General features: G+C 39.8%; 1 protein-coding gene across 1 annotated transcript; it reads right to left on the minus strand.

Moving 5' to 3' along the window:
* Nucleotides 1–11: 11 nt before the first annotated feature.
* Nucleotides 12–26575, minus strand: SLC35A1 (solute carrier family 35 member A1). The gene is made up of 8 exons (XM_082633596.1): nt 26496–26575; nt 21992–22169; nt 11341–11500; nt 10999–11151; nt 5941–6007; nt 3714–3890; nt 2900–3034; nt 12–926 (listed from the first exon to the last, which is right to left on the minus strand). Exons 1-8 carry the CDS (start codon nt 26509–26511, stop codon nt 799–801), a joined length of 1014 nt encoding a protein of 337 aa, XP_082489722.1. The 5' UTR covers nt 26512–26575; the 3' UTR covers nt 12–798.

Consider the following 26575-nt stretch of genomic DNA (forward strand, 5'->3'; position numbering starts at 1 on the left):
GATCAAACAGGTTTCATGTAAATAAATTAAGTTTATTGCTGAATTTTCCCATAACATTATAGAAATTTTTTTAAAAAAACACTGAAATTTCACAAATTATTGAGCTCAACAGTTAAACATACTTCATTAAAAAAAGTACAAAAGTGACATTAGAAATATTTTTTGAAGAAAAGTATATCATCTAAGAGGAAAGAAATGTGAATCCAGACAATGAATGGCACAAATACAGCACTTTAAAGGAGTACTCAGTCACCACCCAGAAATCATTGTCTGAGTTATGAAATAGATTCAGTTTGAGAAGTTATATATTCAATTTGTTTCTGAACTAGCCTGTCTTGTTTTTGCCTCTCTTTTGTAAGAAAAGAGCTAGGTCTTTACTGCTGCTGGGACCAAATACTGTACATGCACTGGAGAATACGGGTCACCCTTCTCCCCTGGTACCTGCACAAGAGAACAGTTAGTACAGAAACGGCTTTGGCACTTTAACCCTTAACATAATCCCAAACCTTGTTAGTTAAATATTGTAGCCTTGCATGATTTTTTTTAATACCACATCATCTCCATACTTTATATGTACATTATATATACAGTAATAAAAATCCTTCATTCTAAAACAAAACAGGTTGATTCCAAACAGGCCACATTAAATCTTTGTAGCAATACACTCACATAGCTTTCTTCTTAATGCTTATGCGACACAGTTTTTGTTTGTTTTTTTAAGCTACCTTCTGGGATTGACTTAAGGCTCTAGTTTAATGCAGATTGTTTAGTCTTAGTAGGAATCTTTTGAGGCTAAAATCACACACCACTGACTCTCTCTTTTGAAGCTGGTTCTCCTTGTTGGATGGATGTAGTGTCTTGTCTGGGTAATCCATAGAGATATATAGAAACACATACGAGAAGAGTACCGAGAGCAAAGGTGAGTGCTGAAAAGAAAAAAGAAAAAAAAAAAAAAGAATCTGTATTTGTGTTCTTAAAACTATGTAACAATGATTAGTTTAAAATTTTGAAGACTTTCAATTGTGGGTTTACATTATCAGACTGCATGGAAAATAAATTTAAGTGTTCTATATGATGATGGTAAGGTTTAGAAAGGTCATCAATTCTAGCTCCACCCCCACCCCACTCACCAAAAAAAGTAGTGAAATCAAGGGAGTGACAGTCACTACGTACTTTTCAAGAATGCAAGTATGACTGTCCTGGACCACTGACAAAGAACATACTAACATCCCTATATGCTGATTGAAAGAAAACGCAGTGGAATATGGATTTTCCATGATACTAGAAACCTGTGAAAGTTAGGGTTAGTAGAGTAAAAGGCAGTTGAGCAAAATTCAGAGAGTTAGGTGACCAATGATTCAAACCATTGAAGATTTCTGAATAGGAGATGAGGTGGTGATTTAATGAGTAAAATTCCATTTTCTGCTAACATCTTTTTTTTTATCTTAATCCTGAAAATCTGGACACAACTGAATTACAACTTGCCCAAACTTGACAAGTAGGCATCATATAAATAAATCCTTATGTCAAAACTAAACCATATTCTATGTGGAGTACAATGGCACAGCCTTAATAGCTTTAAAAATGTCATGCAGAGAAACAACATCGAGCGATGACTTTTAGTTCATCCCTAACTAGAAGAGACTAGCTTTGCCTTCCAGAAAGGGGAAGAGGGCAAGTTAAATCTAAATAGGAAACTAAGATTGCTAAGATATTCTAATTAATTTTCTTGACCATCAGTAAGACAGAACACTGACCAAAAAGCATTTATACTGTTTCCAAATATTCTTTAGGAGCACAGGCATAGGATTTGTTGAGCATAAAAGGATGGATCAGAACTACAAGTGAAAGTTCACACAAATCAGGTAAGAAAAACATCAGAAGGAGGGCCTAGAAATATGTTACTGAAATGGTAAGTAGTTGGCTTTATACAGAATACCTACCTACTATGTGCCAGGCACTGTTCTAAGCACTTTGCCTAAAACAACCCTACAAGATAGGTGTTATTATCATTCCCATTTTATAGACAAAGAAACTGAGACATGGGTTAAGTAACTTCCCCAAGGTTTTACAGCTAATAAATGGTACAAGCAAGATTTGAACCAGACTATCAAATTTTTTTCTAAGATTTCTACAAGGTTGGTGTTCTTCTATTTGCATTTATAACAAGTCAGTTTTAAAATGAAATGTAAATATAGGCCAGATCTGTTTCTTTTACTTAATGTTGATATTTGACAGATTTTTTCTCACGTATTAGTTTATGGTATAATTGATCAGTAAAGAAAATTATCACGGTATAAAAGCACCGGGAAATGTTAAGTCAGTATCACTGCTTAAATAATTCAGAAGCCAACTAATGGTGGATATGGCTAGGGAAAATTATATTAGAAGGACCACCATAAAGGAGGTCCTAGAATGCCAGCTGTAGTAATGAATTTTGTATTAATTACATATTAAATGAAACAAATAGCTTTATTAAAGAGAAAATTTAGATTTGGATTGTAGTTTCAAAACCAGTTTATACCCAAGTCTAAAACAGGAAGGTACAAACTAAGGGGGAAATGAAAGAAGTTTTCTGTTCTTACCTCAGAATAAAAAGCCAAGTTTACTCTAATTCCACTGCGGAAATTAATCAGGGAGGCCTTGTCTGCAGAAACACTCTTTCTACTGAGTAGCCCGCTCACTTTCAGCTCTAGAACCATTTAAACAACCTAAGTACTGGGGACCCACATTCCACACAACTATGAACTGCTGCGCCTGTAGGATAAATTGTAACAAAACTAGGAATTTCTGTAAACTCTACAAGTAACTGCCATATTTAATGAAAGATGAAATGAACCAAGGAAGTGAGAAGCTCTTCCATGTTAAAAACTTACGGTACAAACTAAGACATACTTACTTATCTGTAATCCAAACAGCATCACTGAAGCAATGGTGGAAAGGACAATGGCTGCTGCTGCAGAAAAGCCTTTCATGATGTTGTCTGTGTACTTGACCACAACGGAAGTGTAGAGGCCTCCAACACTAGCAAGAACTCGCATACAGAAAGAAAGAAAATCTTAACACTCAAATAAATGAAACGTTCTATGATGGTGAGGCAGTTTTCACCCCCAGAGATGCCATACTAATTTACCTAGGAAAATACTATTTTCCTTAGAAGCAGCCATCTGAGAGATTTTGTACTAGGAGTCATAGTTGCTACAAAACAACATTGTTTTTCAGACGCCCAAAGGGCTATGTAGTCTACTGCTAAACTGTGCACATTTCTTGCTAATACATTAGATACTTTTTTTTTTTTTTTTTTTTTTTTTTTGCTGTACGCGGGCCTCTCACTGTTGTGGCCTCTCCCGTTGCGGAGCACAGGCTCCGGACGCACAGGCTCAGCGGCCATGGCTCACGGGCCCAGCCGCTCCGCGGCATATGGGATCCCCCCAGACCGGGGCACGAACCCGTATCCCCTGCATCGGCAGGCGGACTCCCAACCACTGCGCCACCAGGGAGGCCCTACATTAGATACTTTTGATTGTGAAGGCAAAATTGCTTTGGGATAGATCTGCCACAAAAGTAAGTCAATAAAACCAAAATTACATTTTCAAACTGGTATTCACAGTGAACAATTTCAAAATGCTATAAAGGCTTAAAATGTACATCTAACTTGAGGAAAAAAAGCGGGGGGGGAATCTACCCAGAACCTTTAATTCCTGGATACTTACAGATGACAAGCCAGACATAATATGTGTAACCATAGAAAAATCCTTTTTCTTTAATTTCAGCTCCATCTGACAAGTAGACGCCAACTAGTGTCACAACAATCCCTGATAGATACATTTGAATGTTTCTCACCCAAAGGGAAGTGTCTGAACTCTTTAAAACTTTTTCAAAATACACTCCTGCAAGAAAATTAAGCATGCAAATATGAGATATTATTAGAAATTAATCTAAAATGTCTTTATTTAGAATAATAACCCCAAAATATGATAATATAAAGTATATGATTTGCAGAACAGACACATTTTACATTAATTACATGCAGATTTATTACGCTGGTTGTGATGCATGGCATACCGAACATTACCAATTTGTATTTTTACAGAGCATATAGAATTAATAACCAAGAGGGAGCTTTCTAACCTACATTTAACAGGAGACTTATATTACTATTAATAGTTTCCGCCTTTATTATAGCAGTGAGATAGATCACAAAAGCTCTTTATTAATGCCACTAAAAGACTTGCTTTGGTCAGCTGGAACACTATATACTATTAGAGTCAGTTATCTTAAACATACCCCTATAATATCTGCCTAGTATGAATATTCCCAACTTGGCAAAATAACCTATATAATCACCACTTAGGATTTTTTATGAGAGTGACACAACCAAAATAAAATTTAAATAGAACTTGCTGAGTGAAGCCATTTTCCTTTAGAGCAGGGGTCTACAGACCAGGTTCACCCACAATGTCAGAAGGACCATGAACTCCCTAACTAGATAATATGTTTTGTGTCTCTGTGCATTTTTCTGGGGGTGAGGATCCGACCCCTTTTTAGGTGCTCCAAAAGCGCACGTGTGTCCCCACCCCACCCCCAAAATCACATAGCACAGCTGTAAGTTTTATACTTAAAATGAATGCATGTTAAGCAAGGACATTAAAGATTTTTGTTATAAACACTGTTAATCAGAGACTTAGGAATTGCCACTAAAATACTAATCAACTAAAGATTCAAATGAAAACCAAGATTGTTTTTGATGAACCTATGTTGGAAAGAGCCAGAGAATGGGAACAAACATATAATAGCTATTCCTATTTCTATTTTTGATTTTCCTATCTGGGAAAACCATTTAACTATTGGAAAACCACTTAACTATTCAGTTCTCAGTTACTCCAAGCACAGAGGGATATTAAATCACATACCATTTCCTCAACTGTGTATTGAGAATATACACCTTATGGTAAATAGACTGTTGGACACAAACATTTTACTGTTCAAAACAGTGCTAAAAATCAAGTAGTATATTATTTGGGGGAGTAACCCAATTTTTGTTTCTAATTTGTTGTTTCCTAAGAATAAAAGTTTAGCATGATGCTATCATTAAGTATATTCCTAAATTTAGATTTTCCCCTCTTATCAAATGACTAGATACAGAAGTGCAAAATACTTTCTTACTCAAAAATAAAGAGTACTAACTCTTGATATAGCAAAATAAAGATAAAAATAAAGATGTATGGCTATAACTAATATACTCTTTACTTTCAGTTTCTTCTCTGTTGGAACCATTTCTAAAACATTCCTTACATTGCACTTAACATTCATACTTTGTCTCTTCTTGATTCAGTGAAGGATAGCCTGTCCCTACATATATGAGTCCAGACTTCCACATTTATTTGATGTTAGTGATTTTGATTCTTCCCTCCCCTTTTGGCTGTTACTTCGGGGTATTAGGTTTTCTTAGGTATCACCCCCCTTTCCTCCCTACTCCATAATTCCTAATCTGTTGAAGCAGAGGAAGAACTTGAGGCTACCAGGGAAATACAGATACTGAGCTAGTAACTAACAACCTAAAGCAGCAGAATCGAACCTGAGGATAGTGCCAGTGCCAGGAAAATAGAAAGAGGTACTTGATCTTTCTGATGGCTAACTTTCTCCATCTTTTAATTTATTTGGGGGATCTTGGCTGGACCGGGGATAGTCAAGGATAACAGAAATACATTCTTAGATAACTGCAAAGATGAATAAGGACTGAGGTCTAAGCTGAGTTAAACACTACTACATGCTTACTGGAAAAACAGCTGACATAAAACTATATAGTATTAAGTAAGAAGATAAGCTTTCACGGGAATAAAGTTGTTAGTTTGATAAAGCAAGACAAAGTCCATCCCTATTTAAAGTCTGATGTTTCTTTAAAAATTCGACAACAGAATACATGCTTCTATGACTTACCCGCAAATCCTGAGCACAGTACAGCAACGGCTATAGCAGCGAACCCTAGCAGTGGATTCTGTTCCACCTGCAATAGCAATGTTGTCGACGTTAGGTTCAGTGACGAGTAAACAGAGGTCATCCGAGAACAAGCGAATGAGTACAAAAATCTGTTCACAGTCCTGCTGAAGTATGTGCCACGTCAGACACGGCTATTCCATAGAATAAGACAGGACCAAACAAAAGGCCATCCCAGAGACAAACCAAAGTACTTAAGTTAAAACCTACCCTCCAAATTACAGCCAGAGTAAACGCTTGATATAACGTGGGCCTACTTCCTAATAACAATGGGCACCCAAGCACAGAACTGTGCAGTCAGGCCGCCTCTTCATTTTAACTTCTGCCACCACAACTCAAGCTCTTACAAGATCAAGCATGGAAATGGTAGCAGTTTGACTTGTTTAATTTATTCCCTGTCACCTACAGGATGGAGTGATGACATGTAAGATTTCCTACTTCCCTGAATTTTTATCAGATATAAATAGCATGCCATCTATGGACCAGATATACTGTTTTATATTCTAAATGAATAAACGTGAAGATGATACACAGCTTTGATTCTTAAATAGTTCATGGATGGGAGAGATTGACACATATATATAATCATAATACTTTGCTAACAGATGCAGGTTTATGGGCCCCCAACCTATTGTTTCAACTGTATTTCCTCTTCCCTAAACTAACCATCAGGAGCTTTCATCAGTCTTTCCTCAGAGATAAATGTTATCTCAGTGGCAACGCTGAAACTAAAGGGTTGAGACATGTGTCTGTAATATGACAAGCACATACCTTGTTCAAAATAAATAAGCCTGAGAGAAGGACAGAATTGCTTGATGTTAAGTACCTGAGAGAGAAAGCTTGCTCTAAAATGTCTTCATGAAGATAAAAGGAGAAATAGAAGATAATTATGGACTAACGGTTCTCAAAGTATGGTCCCTGGACCAGCAGCATCACCTGGGAACTTGTTAGAAATGAAAATTGACAGGCCCCTCCCCAGATCTACTGAATCATAAACTATGGGGATGGGGCCCAGAAATCTGTTTAACCTTCCCGTTGAGTCTGATGTACACTAAAGTTTGAGAATCACTACTATAGACTACAACTGATAAACAAGGATGCTTTCCTAATACAAACTATAAGGCCAGCATAGAGAGGAGAAAAAATAACGGTGTGAGATTTCATCTATCCCAACAACTGCTTGAAAGCTCAAGCTACTAAAGATAGTGTCTGACAAATTCTTGGTTGCTTTTCTGCCAGTTTAATCTCTACAGTTAGGAAAAATGGTGATAGACACTGCTTCTCTGGACTTAATACTGACTGATAAGAAACTGCTGGGTGGGACTTCCCTGGTGGCGCAGTGGTTAAGAATCCGCCTGCTAATGCAGGGGACACGGGTTCGAGCCCTGGTCCAGGAAGATCCCACATGCCGTGGAGCAACTAAGCCTGTGCACCACAACTACTGAAGCCCGCACGCCTAGGGCCCGTGCTCCATAACAAGAGAAGCCACCGCAATGAGAAGCCCACACGTCGCAAGGAAGAGTAGCCCCCACTTGCCGCAACTTAGAGAAAGCCCATGCATAGCCCCAGTGCAGCCAAAAGGAGAAAGAAACTGCTGGGTGATGAAGTGGAAGTGATGGAAACCTAGGAAAATGGCAACCATGTCGTTTTAGCATGAGCAATAGCCAAACAGCATAGTTAAGAGACTTGAGCTCGTCTTGAATAAATCAAATTCAAAAAAATAAAACTTACAATTCCATAGCTAGTGGGAAGATGGGTTATGAGGGTAAGAGTTTCTTAAGAATGAGATTCTAATGAACAGTAAAGAAAGAAATCAGTGTTACTAATTAAGGGCATCTTCAATGAATTCTCATTTTATAGGAACACTTAAAAAAAAAATACAGTACACAAAACCAAGAGGAACCAACCAGGAGTTTTAGTATCAAAAGACTGAAAACTCAGTGTAAGTGCAGGCTTGCAAAATTTAAAGGCCTTTAAAAGTATGTTTAGCTTCGGAAGAAAAGCGTATGCTTCTTTGGCTAGATGACATACTGTTAGATAGCAAGAAAATAAGAGTTACCCAAACCTAGTTTCCACTTTCTCTGTGAATAATGACTTTAAATGAATGAATAGGAACCGAAGTCCAAGACGTGGTTTGCTGTTGTGAGAGCACCTTCCTAAATAAATTCAGAAGTATCTTGACCAAGAATAGTAGCAAATCAAGGTACTGATCACTGTACCTCTGAAGAATAATGGGGCATAGAAGCTATGCCAGAAAATCTGAATTGGGCAAATACCATCCTGATTTTCAAAAAGGCAGAGGGAAAGAAAGCTGCAGAAATTATAAACAGCAGCTTGAGACCTGTAAGGCGGCCCAGTACACTCACCCAGAGCATAGACTCTGGAGCCACGCTGCCTGGGTCCAAGCAAGGTTGAGCCATTGCTAGCCTTCTTTGCCTATCAGTTTCCTCATAAGAAAATGGAAATAAGAATACATGCCTCGTATGGTGGCTGTGAGCATAAGTGAATTAATGTATTTTTGTCAAACACTGCTGGTGTCCAGTATGACGTGTGACTGCAGCTGCTGTCGTTATTAATACCAGCGAAATGCTACAACAGGTGACTTGGAGAACTTTTGAAGAGACCATCGAAAGTGTAATGGCCATCACAAGAAAACGGTGTGGCTTCCATGAGAATACGACTACCAAATTTTCTTACTGAAAGAGTTCTTAGTGTAAGTGCTGAGGGGAGTTCCATAGAGATAATGTTTGGCAAGAAATCTGACAGAGTTGCCTAATAGTTTTGTGAACAAGACAGAGGAATGTAGTGAGGATAACAGTTCTATTCGCAGCTGAGTGAGTGCTCGTACAGCAAAGCGCTCATTAACAGAATAAAACCAGGCTAGACCAGCAACCAACATCAACTAGCCAGGCATATGAATAAGCCGTCCTAGAAACAGATCCTCCAGGCCTAGGCAAGTCTTCAGTTGACTGCAGCCCTAGCTGATATCTTGACTGCCACCTTATGAGAGACCTCAAGCCAGAATGTCTAAAAGAGGCCAGCTCAGGCACCCTCTAATTCCTGACCCATAAAAACTGTGAGAGAGAATGTTTCTTAAGCAAGGAAAAAGAAGAAAAAAAAAGTCAAGCTAAAGAGAGTCTAGAGGTATGGCCACAGAACTCTGGTCCTGTCCTGTCTAAAATTTTCAGTGAAGACCCAGAAGACATAGGTATCAAATCTGTAGAAAGCATAACATTCAAAGAAAAAGCTACTAATGGATAAGGACTTGAAAGTCCTCAAAGGCTTGAACAATAACCCAAAGCTAACAAGATGGGCTTAATAAACATAAACGCATTTTGCATTTTGGTTTAGAAGAAGCCCGTGGCACAAAACACATCTGAGACAAACTGTATTCGTGTGAAACAGCTACATGTGGTTGTATAATCAGTTACATAATGGATAGCCTCCTCCAGCCAAAAAAAACCTAATATAACCTTATGCTGATTTAACAAGTCTCTGGTATTCGGAATAAAGGAGGTAATTAGCGAACTACACCTCACACCACGCAGTCATTATCTGGAGACGGCGTGAACTTTTAGGACACACTGAGGAAAAAGAACGGATAAATGCACCTAGAAAAGCAATACGAGGCAATACTGGGGCACGAGCCAGGGATCATAAAGTCTCCAGAAGCCATATTATAGAAACAACAAGGTTGTCTCAGTGGGGGACAAGACAAGACACGGAGGGTGGAGATGCAGCATTGTTCTCAAACATTCAAAGGCTCATCGTATGGAGTTTGCAGGGATTTGAGTTATTCTGACAAGAACAAGGAACAATGAGAGGCAGTTACAGGAAGCTACATTCTGTTTAAAATATGAAAGAACTTTCTAGAGCTCCAAAAGTAAAATACTCTGCTTTAGCTTACTCAGCTTTTCACACATATTACCTAGGTGAGGTGACCCTTTTCTAAAGGTGTAGGGTGTTACTGGAAGTTCATATTTAACTTTTAAGTGTCTGCTTTACTTTCCAAACAAATTCTTTACAGTTCTACATCTGATTATACGTGCAGTGCATAGTTGATCAGTGTTTTGAAATGTCACTGACAACATGAGCACGTTTAAACATCATGTAAAGACAATACATATTAATTTAAAACTCACTTTCTGGGGAAAAATACTCTTCCACCAGGTCAGAAAGTAACTACCTAAAAAGGAGCTTTCTCCTTTCACAAGCTCTGCGTACATCCCCAGCTGCCTTATACTCCTCAGAGCACCAGGTCTCTCATCTGCTGAGAGTTAAAGAAGGGTGTAGAGTTGCAGAGGGAAGCTCCCGACCTTCAGGTCCTTCACTGTAGTTCCACTTCCTACTCCTCTTTGGGAAAATAACCAATTAAAGCATAGAATATATTAAAAAAAAATCAGGTATGTACCTTAACATTTAACTCTTCAACTAAAAGTTACAAGTAAAGGCACTTTTTGCCCTATTGTAGTTACTAGTTATTGGGGAAAACACTATTCTGTAAGCCCCGTTGCTGACAGTGGATGTATGTGCAAAATGATAAAAAAATTTTGAGTTGCGGGAGAACATGAAAATTAGATGGAGAAAACTCTGCCCAGTATTTCTGAGAAAATGTCTGAAAGAGGCCTAGGAGTTGTGAACACAGACACTGTGTGGAAGTTGGCACAACTGAGTTACAGGTTAGCTGTTAACTGTGCAACTTGGGGTACGTGACTTCACCTCTTTGGACTTCAATTCTGTTATCCATAAAACGAAGGAGGTGCATTACATGGAGTTTAAGACACCATCCATCTCTAACATAGTTCAGGCATATTCTTCCTTCTCAAAAAGGAAGCCCGGAGGTATTACTCTCCTTGACAATAACATCACCCTAAGGGGAAAAAGGCGTATCTATATGGCAGAGGCTATGAATCATGCTCCATTCTTTTCCGTGTGACTGTGTGGAGGGCTCTGGACTCTGGAAAGTTCCCGTTTAGCTACAGTGAGCACTTAGCTTCTTACCACGACGCCCGTGGCCTGGGCTGGCCTCCACTGTACGAGGACGACTCCTCCACACAGCATAAAAACTGAAATCCACTGTAACCTGCTGAGCGTCCTGTTTAACATTAAAACGGTACATAGAGCAGTACAAGGAATCTTCAACTGGTACGTCACCTAACAACAAACAATGAACTCATCAGCTCGGTTAACATTAGACTGACACAAATGTATTATTTCTGATATCATGAACAGAGCTGTAGAGAAAAATATTCGATAGTTTGATAAAGGGTGAGTAAAACATCTTTTCACCGTGAAAACACTTTTTAAGATTTTGCGCCTGCCATTATCAGCTACTTCACCTGCCTGGTATACTGCTGCATCCAGATTGCTGAGAGCCAGGAAAGCCATGTTGTTCTGCACAGCATACACTAAGGAAGGCACGCTCAACTTCATCAGTTCCTTGGGGCTCCCCAAGACATTTTCTCTTAAAGATGCCTTGAATCTACCCAGATTACCAGTTTCTCTTTGAAAACAAAAAGGGGAAATGAGAAGGGATGAGGAAGAAAATGAAAGATCATCCTTTCTATTACATACTGTCACACATAGGATAGCTACATTGTGTTAGGTTCATTGATATAATTTAGCAAACTTATTTCTAGAATTTTTAACTAATTTTAGATTTATTAAAAGAAGCAAACCAGCAATGCATCCCCATAAAAGAAAAACAACTACCATCTTCATTTGGGAAAATATGACAATCAGGTTTACCATCCTCATCCTCTGGTCAAAGTTTCAGGGGCTTTTGAGTATATTAAACAATGAGAGTACTAGGAAACCAGAATTGCCGATATTACCTATAAAAAATTAATTTAATCCCTGCCACTTTAACTGCCATTGCATCAAGTTCACCCAGATTATTTTTTACATTAATCAGGTTGCATATACATTTTTTTAATTTTTAAAATTACAATAGATTTTAATTGCAAACAAAAGAAAAAAGCGTTAGTAGTTATAGAAGTTACTTGGCATAGGAATTGAGTGATGCAGGTCAATATTATTTGTAAATTAATTCCGTGTTTGTGCAATATGGTAGACAATAAATTTTTAAATAAGCATATTCTCATAAAATTCAAGTATGTATCTGTATAATTTTGCAGGAAATCTGAATAATTTACTAATATCAGTAAGGTAAACTGTACCTGTAACATACATAAAGCTTACTACTTGAGTACATATTGATTGATGCATGCTCTTAAGTATTATTATTTTTCCTCAGGAGGAACTAGCTAATCTGGCTCATATTTCCCCCTGTTGTAAATGAGCTCATTTATTTCCTGAAAATACAAATCAAAGAACACTTTTATAAGCATTAACACCAAAAAAAAGTGCTACATCAAAAGGCTCCTAACTGCCCCTCACAAAGTCCTTAAAAGGACCACAATACTTTGTTGGGAAGATCGAGCTATTTCAACTCACAATGAGCCTTTATATTTTGGGTTAACATTAGAATCAACAGTCACTAATTGGATATTTTCATATTTAAATAGTGCAAAAATAATTATCCAAGTTCTGAGGAGGAGCAAAAAGTCCATAACGTCTAATTAACTACCTATGCCTTATCCACCGTAGAACACTCCAGCCCCCAAGAAGATTATTAAGACAGGAAATTTGGCCCAGGCCACAGAAACAGAAGATGCCCTTCTTAGTTACAGAGCTTACTTTGCTGCCAAAGCTACATGCACACAGCCTGGAGGGCGACTATACACTCCATGCAGAGGAGGAAGAGAATACCAGAAGATTACTGGGAAAGTCTGCATTGTAGAGTTTTCCAGATAGCTGAAGGTTGGCCCTTTAAACATTTACCATTCTTTTTTTTTAACACAAATCTAAGATGTTCTATATAATTCTCCACCTCTTAAAAGAGTATAAAGAATAATTTCTCCAAGTTTTCCCTCAATTATAAAATTGAAGAGAAAAAGATTAAAAAGAAGAATCACAGAGGTCCAACTCAAAGAACCATCTTAACAAGGTGATATAATTGAACATTTTCTTTATTGTCATAATTCTCACTAGGAAACACATGATGGCAGAGACATAAATCTTAACAGGCTGTGTGAAGTACAGGACACTGCTTTTACTGAATCATTACTTAATGCCCTTCCAAAATGCTGACTTCCATACTAATGTATCTTCAGAGTGGCTCCCTAAAGAACTACTGAGAGGTACCTGTTTGTACCCATCTTTCACAGTCCACCTCCTTCCGTGTCCATTTATCTCCCACATACGATTCCTCAAGCTCTAGTTTAGTAGCCACTTATCCCTTCCCTAATCCCTAGCTATGGGCAATGCCATCTTACCTCCAATCCTTAGAGATATTCTAAACCCTCAATGGTATCAAATAAATTTCTGCCTATCCAGAGAACAGAGCTGATCTCTTTATCACTGGCTCTCTTTGCTCTGCTAGAATACAGGCTGCTTAAGTATCTAACAGCTTCTATTAACCACCATGGCTGTACCAATAATCAAGGCTGCTGTGGTCCCTTTTCTCCCTGTCACTCTTCTCTTATCTCTTCTCCCACACTTTTCAGCTTTCACATTAAATGCAGGGCCTGTGAGACATCACCAGCCAACATGAGTACTCCTTTCCTTCAACGTGAAAATCCAGTACAGTATGGTGTGTCCAGATTAACCTTCAGGTCTTTGGCTCTTCTGGCCATATCCTTTTTATTGGATACTTAGGAACTATTACTTCTCCACTGCCAGGAAGACTTTACTATCTTTTTCTGCTTCCTTAATGCAGATATTAGAGAAGCCAAGGTATACCAGAATGCTAACTACTGGGAAGCTCAAGCTTCACTATGGTACCTTAGAATTATACCAATATTATATAATTATAACAAGATATTTTGAAATGTTACAAAAAATAGCAGAGAATGCTAAAAAAATTGTAAAAGAAAAAACAAAAGCTCAAAATAATTAATGATTTTAGAACGTAGAATAAAGAGATTTAGGAGGTATAAGAAAGAATATAGGGGAATGTTACCACACAGAATGTTTTAAAAGAGGAGATAAATTATTTCGGTATTAGATTATATCTTGCTTCATTTAATATATTTAATAAGAATACAGCTCTAAGAGGGGAAGATGGCGGAAGACTAAGACGCGGAGATCACCTTCCTCCCCACAGATACACCAGAAATACATCCACACGTGGAACAACTCCTACAGAACACCTACTGAACGCTGGCAGAAGACCTCAGACCTCCCAAAAGGCAAGAAACTCCCCACGTACCTGGGTAGGGCAAAAGAAAAAAGAAAAAACAGAGACAAAAGAATAGGGACGGGACCTGCACCAGTGGGAGGGAGCCGTGAAGGAGGAAAGGTTTCCACACACTACAAGCCCCTTCGTGGGCGGAGACTGTGGGTGGCGGAGGGGGAAAGATTCGGAGCCGAGGAGGAGAGCACAGCCACAGGGGTGCGGAGGGCAAAGCGGAGAGATTCCCACCCGCACAGAGGGTCGGTGCCCTCAGGCACACACCAGCCCGAGAGGCTTGTCTGCTCACCCGCAGGGGCGGGCGGGGCTGGGAGCTGAGGCTCGGACTTCGGTCAGAGCGCAGGGAGAGCACTGGGCTTGGCAGCGTGAACAGAGCCTAAAGGGGCTAGTGCGCCACGGCTAGCCGGGAGGGAGTCCGGGAAAAAGTCTGGACCTGCCCAAGAGACAAGAGACTTTTTCTTCCCCCTTTGTTTCCTGGTGCGCAAGGAGAGGGGATTAAAGGACCTCCAGAGATGGGCGGGAGCCCAGAGACGGGCATGAGACGCTAAGGCTGCTGCTGCCGCCGCCAACAGGCCTGTGAGCAAGCACAGGTCACTATCCACAACCCCCTTCCGGGGAGGCTGTGCAGCCCGCCACGGCCAGGATCCCCGGGATCCAGGGACAACTTACCCGGGAGAACACACGGCGCGCCTCAGGCTGGTGCAACGTCACGCCGGCCTCTGCCGCCACAGGCTCGCCCCGCCTCCGTGCCCCTCCCACCCCCGGCCTGAGTGAGCCAGAGCTCCCGAATCAGCGGCTCCTTTAACCCCGTCCTGTCTGAGTGAAGAAGAGATGCCCTCCGGCGACCTGCTCGCAGAGGCGGGGCCACATCCAAAGCTGAAAGCTGGGAGCTGTGCCAACAAAGAAGAAAAAGGGAAATCTCTCCCAGTAGCCTCAGGAGCAGTGGATTAAATCTCCACAATCAACTTGATGTACCCTGCATCTGTGGAATACCTGAATAGACAACGAATAATCCCAAAATGAGGAGGTGGTCTTTGAGAGCAAGATTTATTATTTTTCCCTTTTTCCTCTTTTTGTGAGTGTGTATGTGTATGCTTCTGTGTGAGATTTTGTCTGTATAGCTTTGCTTTCACCATTTATCCTAGGATTATATCAGTCCGTTTTTTTTACTTTAAAAAAATTTTTTTAATAATTATTTTTTTATCTTAATGACTTTATTTTACCTTACCTTATTTTCTTTTCTTTTATCCCCTCCCTCTCTCCCTCCCCCCCCCCACTCTTTCTTTCTTTCTTTTTCTCCCTTTTAATCTGAACGTGTGGATGAAAGGCTCTTGGTGCTGCAGCCAGGAGACAGTGCTGTTCCTCTGAGGTGGGAGAGCCAACTTCAGGACACTGGTCCACAAGAGACCTCCCAGCTCCATGTAATACCAAATGGCAAAATCTCCCAGAGATCTGCATCTCAACAGCAACACCCAGCTTCACTCAAGGACCAGCAAGCTACAGTGATGGACACCCTATGCCAAACAACTAGCAAGACAGGAACACAACCCCACCCATTAGCAGAGAGGCTACCTAAAATCATAATACGTCCATAGACACCGCAAAACACACCACCAGACGTGGAACTACCCACCAGAAAGACAAGATCCAGCCTCATCCACCAGAACACAGGCACTAGTCCCCTCCACCAGGAAGCCTACAAAACCCACTGAAGCAACTTTAGCCACTGGGGACAGACAGCAAAAACAACGGGAACTACGAACCTGCAGCCTGCAAAAAGGAGACCCCAAACACACTAAGATAAGCAAAATGAGAAGACAGAAAAACACACAGCACATGAATGAGCAAGGTAAAAACCTACCACAATGAAAAAATGAAGAGGAAATAGGCAGTCTACCTGAAAAAGAATTCAGAATTATAATAGTAAAGATGATCCAAAATCTTCGAAACAGAATAGCGAAAATGCAAGAAACATTTAACAAGGACCTAGAAGAACTAAAGATGAAACAAGCAACGATGAACAACACAATAAATGAAATTAAAAATACTCTAGAAGGGATCAATAGCAGAATAACTGAGGCAGGAGAAACGATAAGTGACCTGGAAGATAAAATAGTGGAAATAACTACTGTAGAGCAGAATAAAGAAAAAAGAACGAAAAGAACTGAGGACAGTCTCAGTGACCTCTGGGACAACATTAAACACACCAACATTCGAATTATAGGGGTTCCAGAAGAAGAAGAGAAAAAGAAAGGGACTGAGAAAATATTTGAAGAGATTATAGTTGAAAACTTCCCTAATATGGGGAAGGAAATAGTTAATCAAGTCCAGGAGGCACAGAGAGTCCCATACAGGATAAATCCAAGGAGAAACACGCCAAGACACATATTAATCAAACTGTCAAAAATTAAATACAAAGAAAACATATTAAAAGCAGCAAGGGAAAAACAACAAATAACACACAAGGGAATCCCCATAAGGTTAACAGCTGATCTCTCAGCAGAAACTCTGCAAGCCAGAAGGGACTGGCAGGACATATTTAAAGTGATGAAGGAGAAAAACCTGCAGCCAAGATTACTCTACCCAGCAAGGATCTCATTCAGATTGGATGGAGAAATTAAAACCTTTACAGACAAGCAAAAGCTGAGAGAGTTCAGCAACACCAGACCAGCTTTACAACAAATGCTAAAGGAACTTCTCTAGGCAAGAAACACAGGAGAAGGTAAAGACCTACAATAACAAACCCAAAACAATTAAGAAAATGGGAATAGGAACATACATATCGATAATTACCTTAAATGTAAATGGATTAAATGCTCCCACCAAAAGACACAGATTGGCTGAATGGATACAAAAACAAGACCCATATATATGCTGTCTACAAGAGACCCACTTCAGACCTAGAGACACATATAGACTGAAAGTGAGGGGATGGAAAAAGATATTCCATGCAAATGGAAACCAAAATAAAGCTGGAGTAGCAATTCTCATATCAGACAAAATAGACTTTAAAATAAAGACTATTAGAAGAGACAAAGAAGGACACTATATAATGATCAAGGGATCGATCCAAGAAGAAGATATAACAATTGTAAATATTTACGCACCCAACATAGGAGCACCTCAATACATAAGGCAAATACTAACAGCCATAAAAGGGGAAATCGACAGTAACACATTCATAGTAGGGGACTTTAACACCCCACTTTCACCAATGGACAGATCATCCAAAATGAAAATAAATAAGGAAACACAAGCTTTAAATGATACATTCAACAAGATGGACTTAATTGATATTTATAGGACATTCTATCCAAAAACAACAGAATACACATTTTTCTCAAGTGCTCATGGAACATTCTCCAGGATAGATAATATCGTGGGTCACAAATCAAGCTTTGGTAAATTTAAGAAAATTGAAATTGTATCAAGTATCTTTTCCGACCACAACGCTATGAGACTAGATATCAATTACAAGAAAAGATCTGTAAAAAATACAAGCACATGGAGGCTAAGCAATACCCTACTTAATAACGAAGTGATCACTGAAGAAATCAGAGGAAATCAAAAACTACCAAGAAACAAATGAGACAATGGAGACACGACAACCCAAAACCAATGGGATGCAGCAAAAGCAGTTCTAAGAGGGAAGTTTATAGCAATACAATCCTACCTTAAGAAACAGGAAACAGCTTGAATAAACAACCTAAACTTGCACCTAAAACAACTAAAGAAAGAAGAACAAAAAAACCCCCAAAGTTAGCAGAAGGAAAGAAATCATAAAGATCAGATCAGAAATAAATGAAAAAGAAATGAAGGAAACAATAGCAAAGATCAATAAAACTAAAAGCTACTTCTTTGAGAAGATAAACAAAATTGATAAACCATTAGCCAGACTCATCAAGAAAAAAAGGGAGGGCTTCCCTGGTGGCGCAGTGGTTGGGAGTCCATCTGCCGATGCAGGGGACGTGGGTTCGTACCCCGGTCCGGGAGAATCCCACATGCTGTGGAGCGGCTGGGCCCATAAGCCATGGCCGCTGCGCCTGCGCGTCCAGAGCCTGTGGTCCTCAACGGGCGAGATGACAGCAGTGAGAGGTCCGCGTACCGCAAAAACAAAAAAAAAACAAAAAAGAAAAAAGGGAGAAGACTCAAATCAATACAAATCAACAGAATAAGAAATGAAAAAGAAGTAACAACTGACACTGCAGAAATACAAAAGATCATGAGAGATTACTACGAGCAACTCTTTGCCAATAAAATGGACAACCTGGAAGAAGTGGACAAATTCTTAGAAATACACAACCTGCCAAGACTGAATCAGGAAGAAATAGAAAATATGAACAGACCAATCACAAGCACTGAAATTGACACTGTGATTAAAAATCTTCCAACAAACAAAAGCCCAGGACTAGATGGCTTCACAGGCTAATTCTATCAAACATTTAGAGAAGAGCTAACACCTATCCTTCTCAAACTCTTCCAAAATATAGCAGAGGGAGGAACACTCCCAAACTCATTCTACAAGGCCACCATCACCTTGATACCAAAACCAGACAAGGATGTCACAAAGAAAGAAAACTACAGGTCAATATCACTGATGAACATAGATGCAAAAATCCTCAACAAAATACTAGCAAACAGAATCCAACAGCACATTAAAAGGATCATACACCATGATCAAGTGGGGTTTATTCCAGGAATGCAAGGATTCTTCAATATACGCAAATCAATCAACGTGATCCACCATATTAACAAACTGAAGGAAAAAAACCATATGGTCATCTCAATAGATGCGGAGAGAGCTTTCAACAAAATTCAACACCCATTTATGATAAAAACCCTCCAGAAGTAGGCATAGAGGGAACTTTCCTCAACATAATAAAGGCCATATATGACAAACCCACAGCCAACATCATCCTTAATGGTGAAAAACTGAAAGCATTTCCACTAAGATCAGGAACAAGACAAGGTTGCCCACTCTCACAACTCTTATTCAACATAGTTTTGGAAGTTTTAGTCACAGCAATCAGAAGAAAAGGAAATAAAAGGAATCCAAATTGGAAAAGAAGAAGTAAAGCTGTCACTGTTTGCAGATGACATGATACTATACATAGAGAATCCTAAAGATGCTACCAGAAAACTACTAGAGCTAATCAATGAATTTGGTAAAGTTGCAGGATACAAAATTAATGCACAGAAATCTCTGGCATTCCTGTACACTAATGATGAAAAATCTGAAAATGAAATCAAGAAAACACTCCCATTTACCACTGCAACAAAAAGAATAAAATATCTAGGAATAAACCTACCTAAGGAGACAAAAGACCTGTATGCAGAAAATTGTAAGACACTGATGAAAGAAATTAAAGATGATACAAATAGATGGAGAGATATACCATGTTCTTGGATTGGAAGAATCAACATTGTGAAAATGACTCTACTAACCAAAGCAATCTACAGATTCAATGCAATTCCTATCAAACTACCACTGGCATTTTTCACAGCACTAGAACAAAAAATTTCACAATTTGTATGGAAACACAAAAGACCCCGAATAGCCAAAGCAATCTTGAGAACGAAAAACGGAGCTGGAAGAATCAGGCTCCCTGACTTCAGACTATACTACAAAGCTACAGTAATCAAGACAGTATGGTACTGGCACAGAAACAGAAAGATAGATCAATGGAACAGGATAGAAAGCTCAGAGATAAACCCACGCACATATGGTCACCTTATCTTTGATAAAGGAGGCAGGAATGTACAGTGGAGAAAGGACAGCCTCTTCAATAAGTGATGCCGGGAAAACTGGACAGGTATATGTAAAAGTATGAGATTAGATCACTCCCTAACACCATACACAAAAATAAGCTCAAAATGGATTAAAGACCTAAATGTAAGGCCAGAAACTATCAAACTTTTAGAGGAAAACATAGGCAGAACACTCTATGACATAAATCACAGCAAGATCCTTTTTGACCCACCTCCTAGAGAAATGGAAATAAAAACAAAAATAAACAAATGGGACCTAATGAAACTTCAAAGCTTTTGCACAGCAAAGGAAACCATAAACAAGACCAAGACAACCCTCAGAATGGGAGAAAATATTTGCAAATGAAGCAACTGACAAAGGATTAATCTCCAAAATTTATAAGGAGCTCATGCAGCTCAATAACCAAAAAACAAAAAACCCAATCCAAAAATAGGCAGAAGACCTGAATAGACATTTCTCCACAGAAGATATACAGATAGCCAACAAACACATGAAAGGACGCTCAACATCACTAGTCATTAGAGAAATGCAAATCAAAACTACAATGAGATATCATCTCACACCAGTCAGAATGGCCATCATCAAAAAATCTAGAAACAATAAATGCTGGAGAGGTTGTGGAGAAAAGGGAACACTCCTGCACTGCTGGTGGGAATGTGAATTGGTACAGCCACTATGGAGAACAGTATGGAGGTTCCTTAAAAAACTACAAATAGAACTACCATATGACCCAGCAATCCCACTACTGGGCATATACCCTGACAAAACCATAATTCGAAAAGAGTCATGTACCAAAATGTTCATCGCAGCTCTATTTACAATAGCCCAGAGATGGAAGCAACCTAAGTGTCCATCATCAGATGAATGGGTAAAGAAGATGTGGCACATATATACAATGGAGTATTACTCAGCCATAAAAAAAAAAAAATTGAGCTATTTGTAATGAGGTGGATAGCCCTAGAGTCTGTCACACAGAGTGAAGTTAAGTCAGAAAGAGAAAGACAAATACTGTATGCTAACACATATATATGGAATTTAAGAAAAAAAGAATGTCATGAAGAACCTAGGGGTAAGACAGGAATAAAGACACAGACCTACTAGAGAATGGACTTGCGGATGTGAGGGGGGGGAAGGGTAAGCTGTGACAAAGCGAGAGAGACATGGACATATATACACTACCAAACGTAAGGTAGATAGCTAGTGGGAAGCAGCCACATAACACAGGGAGATCAGCTCGGTGCTTTGTGACCACCTGGAGGGGTGGGATGGGGGGTGGGGGTGGGAGGGAGATGCAAGAGGGAAGAGATATGGGAACATATGTATATGTATAACTGATTCACTTTGTTATAAAGCAGAAACTAACACACCATTGTAAAGCAATTATACTCCAATAAAGATGTAAAAAATAAATAAATAAATAAATAAATAATAAATATATGTAAATAAATAAATAAGCCAAGCATTTGAAGTCCTTTAAAAAAAAAAGAAATGTTAACTATTATTATCATAATATTCTTCTACAACAGAAGTCAGCAAACGTTTCCTGTAAGAACCAAATCGTTAATAGTCTAGGCTGTGTGAGCCATACTGTCTCTGTTGCAACAAAAATAAGCAGCAAACTGGATTTGGCCAATGGGCCACAGTTTGCTAACCCCTGCTCTAGGGTGGAATTCTTCAACTTCAGCACTACTAATATGTGGGGCTGGGTAATTCTTTGTTATGGAGTGCTGTCCTGGAGGACAGGACATTGTATGATGTTTATCAGCACCCTTGGCCTCCACCTACTTGATGCCAGTAGCATCCCCCACGTTGGGTCAACCAAAATAATATCTCCGAGGGAGCAAAACTGTCCTGAATTGAGGAAGACTGCTCTAAATCAATCAAACATACGAAGATGTAGCTTGAATCTTCTGATAAAGAACATAACTGAGTAAAAAATTAATAACACACTAAAAAGTATTTATACTCACTTAGCTAAAATTCCCACACTTAGCAATAACTTTATAACTTCTGTGATACACACGGCTGTGGTTGAAAAGTAGAGTTCTTTGTCTGATGTCCTTGTGTATCTTAAAGCTATGGTGTAAGTTGCAGCCACCAGGGTCATCACTGCCAAGCAGTATAACTTGAATAATAAATGGACATTTTCTGGAAAATACGTGCAACAAAGATATTATTTAGTAGACAATATTATGTATATAAAAGTTAAGCAGTGTTATACCTCAAAATGCTTTCCAATTTCAAGCAAAAAATACATTTAAAAATTTATTTCAAAACAATTTTTTCCAACTACATGAACAGAAACAAACATACACACACAAAACACAGCTGACTTTAAGTATCAACTGGTTAGGCATAGATTTTGTTCCTGGGGAGGGCTTAAGTGCAAGGTTATGTGGCATAACTAACTCTAGTTTAGGATGTTATAAATCACATACTTTATATATCTTTATAATTCATACTTGTGAAAGCAAAACACGAAAGCAAGATGAAAACGATTACTGCAATGTATGTTCTAAATACAGAGACAACAGAAAAACAAAAGGAATAATGGAGTGATAAAATAATATAGAACTTCATCATAATAAAAAACAAATCATGTCCAGCCTCTCATTTCATAGCAGTATAAGAAAGATAATTCATAACACCATAAAAGAGTATTAAGAATGAAGTTCTGTAAAACTGGAAATCCAGGAAATATACACAACTTATGAACACTCAATTTAAGAACTTCTTGCAAGTATATCTGAGCAGCAGCCATCTCACTCAGGTGCCAGGGCCAGTCCAACACCTTCAATAAAACCACAAGCACCGGGGTACCAGGGCTCCTTCCATACTCCCAGCCCTGCTCTGAGACTACCATCACCTAATGCTCAAACTATGTCTACTTTCTTTACCCACTTCACACCTCTCTCATCCCCAGCTACCTGTAACCTTCTTTCAAATCTTCAGGCACATGTTAAACAGGGATCAGCAAATTTTTTTCTGTAAAGGGCCAAGAGTAAATATTTTAGGTTTTTTAGGCCACAAGGCAAAATCAAGGATATCATGTAGGTACTTAGGTGACAAGAGAGAAAATATACTTTCACATTTAATTTATATTTAATTGGACAAATTCAAAATATAATAATAATTGAGTGCAATGCTTTACAGTATTGAGAAGAAGGGAATTCTATGGGGTGGGTGGGTAATATTTTGCTTCATTGGTCTTCAAAATTGGGGTTCCATCAGATTAATTGCAAACATTCACCTGTAAAAACCATTCTTAGCTGACAGGCCATACAAAAACAAGTGATAGGCTGGGTTTGACCAATGGGCCACACTTTGACAACCTGGGTTAAGAACCAGAGGGACAGGGGGTAACTCTGGGCTGCTACTGTAACTACATTTCACCTAAGTACACTTTTGTTCACCGCTGTGGGAGCCTAACCACAATGCAAAGGTGACTTGCACAGGAAAAAAAATAGGAGTTTCAAATAAATTATATGGTAAGGTAGAAGCTCACTAGGAAACAGATTATTCAATATAAATACTTTTCCCTGGGTGAATTAAAGAATTATTTGTAAATTTCAGGCAGATTTTTAAAATTACATTAGGTCTTAACTAAAAATAATATGGTAGAATAGAAGAAATAGAGCTTCTCTGCCTAAACTTTCTTTCCCATAGATCCGAGGACCCAAAAAGCAATGTTAATGTAAAAGGGATTGAAGGAGATTACTGTAATACTTTGCTTGCTCTAAAACTTTCCTACACAGGAGAAAATGTAAAACTTAAAAAATAAACAGCAGTACAGGAGAAAGCATTTCCCATCTTCTTTTTTTTTTTTTTTTTTTTTTTTTTTTGCGGTATGCGGGCCTCTCACTGTTGTGGCCTCCCCCGTTGCGGAGCACAGGCTCCGGATGCGCAGGCCCAGCGGCCATGGCTCACGGGCCCAGCCGCTCCGCGGCATATGGGATCCTCCCAGACCGGGGCACGAACCCGTATCCCCTGCATCGGCAGGCGGACTCCCAACCACTGCGCCACCAGGGAGGCCCTCCCATCTTCTTGATCAGGGGTGAGCAACCTACATTTCCTCTCATTTTTATATGACCTGCAAGTTGAGAATAGTTTTACATTTTTAAACGGTTGGAAAAAAGTTTTTCGTTAATCTTTTGGGATGCATGAAAATTATATGCCATTCAGATTCAGTGTCCATAAAAAAAGTTTTACTGGAACACAGCGACGCTCATTTGTTTCTGAACTATCTATGGCTACTTTTTTTGCCCGGCAACAGCAGGGTGAGTAGTTATGACTGAGACCATCAGCTGTTAACAGAAAAAGTTTACCAGCCCATGTCCTAGATTATCAATACTTTCATAAATAAGAGTTGTTAGGATTGCCAAACTAAAAACTACTTTATTTTAGCGTATATAGGTTCCTGATTCCAAAACAACATAGTGAATGTTTAACACTTTGAAAGTACACCTCTTAGCATCATGATTAATGGGAATATAGATGATATTCTTGAAAATAACTACTGATGGAAATAGAAGAGTAAGCAAATAAGTTTAGATATTTGTATAACATATAGGGCTTTGGTATAGAATACCACTTTTAAAACATATAATAAACTTTTTAAAAATACTTAATGCTTTTTTAAGCATTATTTTCTCTAATTTCAGCTTACCATTAGATCAAAATATCTGCTTCACTCCAGTCATTAATTCTCCAATATGAAAGTTCAATTATTAGCAATTTCAGGTTTTTTTCAGGGTAATATCAAAAGTCCGTACAGGGACTTCCCAGGTGGGCCAGTGGTTAAGACTTCACGTTTCCACTGCAGGGGGCGTGAGTTCCACCCCGCATGCCCAGAGGCTCCGCCACGAGGAAAAAAAAAAGTCCACAACTCAACTGCATTGTTGAGTGGGCACACTGGCACATCAGCAGTGTTTTCTCCTTCTCACAAAGTTCCCATTAGCTCCCACGCAGTATCTGTTTTTGTGTGGAAAATGCCCCCCAAACGAAATTTACAGCGTGGACTTAAATATTTTGCTCAGTTATATTTTACTATATTTTAGAGGAGACATTATTTGTAACACCTGAGAACTTGGAAATTCAGTAAGTCCCAGATAAATAAATCCTTTGTGAATATAAGGAAGCTCAGGAAACTGCAGTTTTGTATTACACATTTCTAGTGGGCATATAAGATTTATAACATGACCCAGGCACAGCAAACCTGTATTGGCAATAAGCCTAAATCTGTAAATTGTGGCAACTATTTCAGATAATGATTCGACTTATGTAACTCTGAACTCGCCTTCACCATTAATCTCGCTATTCCTATTTTATGTCAGTTATCAAAACAATTCTACTTTTTTCCCTTTACTTCCTGTGTTGCTACGAAAAGACTCAAGGTTGGGCTTATTTGAGAAGCAAATAAGAGAAGCATATGCAACTACAGACAGTACCCCCTGGGCAGGGCCTGAATGATAAACCAGGAAATATTTTCAACCAGGAAAATAATTTGGCACCCATGCAAAAAGCTGTTCTTTAAATATTTGCTCAACGTTTATTCAGAGGTAAAGCCAAGAGCTCTACGAAAGAAGGGTGGAGAAAGAATCCGGGTGTTGCCCAACCTCTCCTAGCTACTGCTCTACCATTCAGAAATTCAGCTCTGGTCCTTACTTACTTACCGGACTCAGCAAAGCAGAAGTGCTGCGGAGTTAATCAGACTCACCCTCACGAAATGGCAATTAGTCATTAAACAGTATTACTCTAATGTGCTATCCCTGGGGAAGGGGGCGGGGGAGTGGATCTCGCCCCACCCCTCCGGCAAAATATCAAAGTATTCCTTCTAACTACATACAACCTTCTCCTTGGAAGTAACTCTGTTAACGACTGCTTTCTCCACCTCGTTACGGCTGCAATGCTATTTTAATGCCCCAATGATGTTTTTAGTGGCTGTTACGTGGGCCAGCCGCTGCTTAGGCTCTGCACCCGGAGCATGCCCTTATGCCTCTGAGCATCCTAGGGCAGGAGGCGCAGCGGAGACCGCAGCCGCGGTGACCCCGGCCGCGACAGAGACCGGTCCTGCCTCCCGCTGGGTGATGCGTCTCCAGCCCCGCACCTGCGCCCCGGCCCCTCTCCGGGTCCGCCGCAGCCCGGGCCTGTCTGAATTCGGTTCCCACCCACTGCCAACTCGTCGAGGCAGGAGCAGTTTTGGGCTGCCGAGCTGTCCAGCGCGGAGTACGCCGCGGGGAAGGCAGCCGCAGTGGAAGGCTGACTGCCCCGAGCGGCGGCGGCGCGCGCTCAAGCCCGGGAGCGGCTCAACACAAACTCCTGCTGCCCGACTCCCCGGCCTGGCCCCTGGGCCCCAGAGCCCCGCGGGCGCGGAGGATGGCCGGCCGCCGACAGGTGCAGACTAGCGCTGACGCTCGCTCGCCACCGCCCCCCGCGGGGTCCCCAGTCCCCAGTCCCAGCAGCCCCCGGCCTCACCTCTCACGGGAGCCATGGTTCCCCGACAGCACCGCGCGGAACTGACGCGCGCCCCCTTCGCGCGCGCTGCGCAGGACACC

Source organism: Mesoplodon mirus, assembly GCF_964341445.2.
Source record: "Mesoplodon mirus genome assembly, chromosome: 10".
Classification (NCBI taxonomy): domain Eukaryota; kingdom Metazoa; phylum Chordata; class Mammalia; order Artiodactyla; family Ziphiidae; genus Mesoplodon; species Mesoplodon mirus.

What these genes read in the sequence shown, in the direction of transcription:
- SLC35A1 (XM_082633596.1), bottom strand. An exon ending in CCCAGGCCACGGGCGTCGTG is followed by an intron (nt 6,008 to 10,998) that starts GTAAGAAGCTAA and finishes TTGCTATTGCAG; the next exon opens with GTGGAACAGAATCCACTGCT. An exon ending in TTATGTCTGGCTTGTCATCT is followed by an intron (nt 3,035 to 3,713) that starts GTAAGTATCCAG and finishes TCTGTATGCGAG; the next exon opens with TTCTTGCTAGTGTTGGAGGC.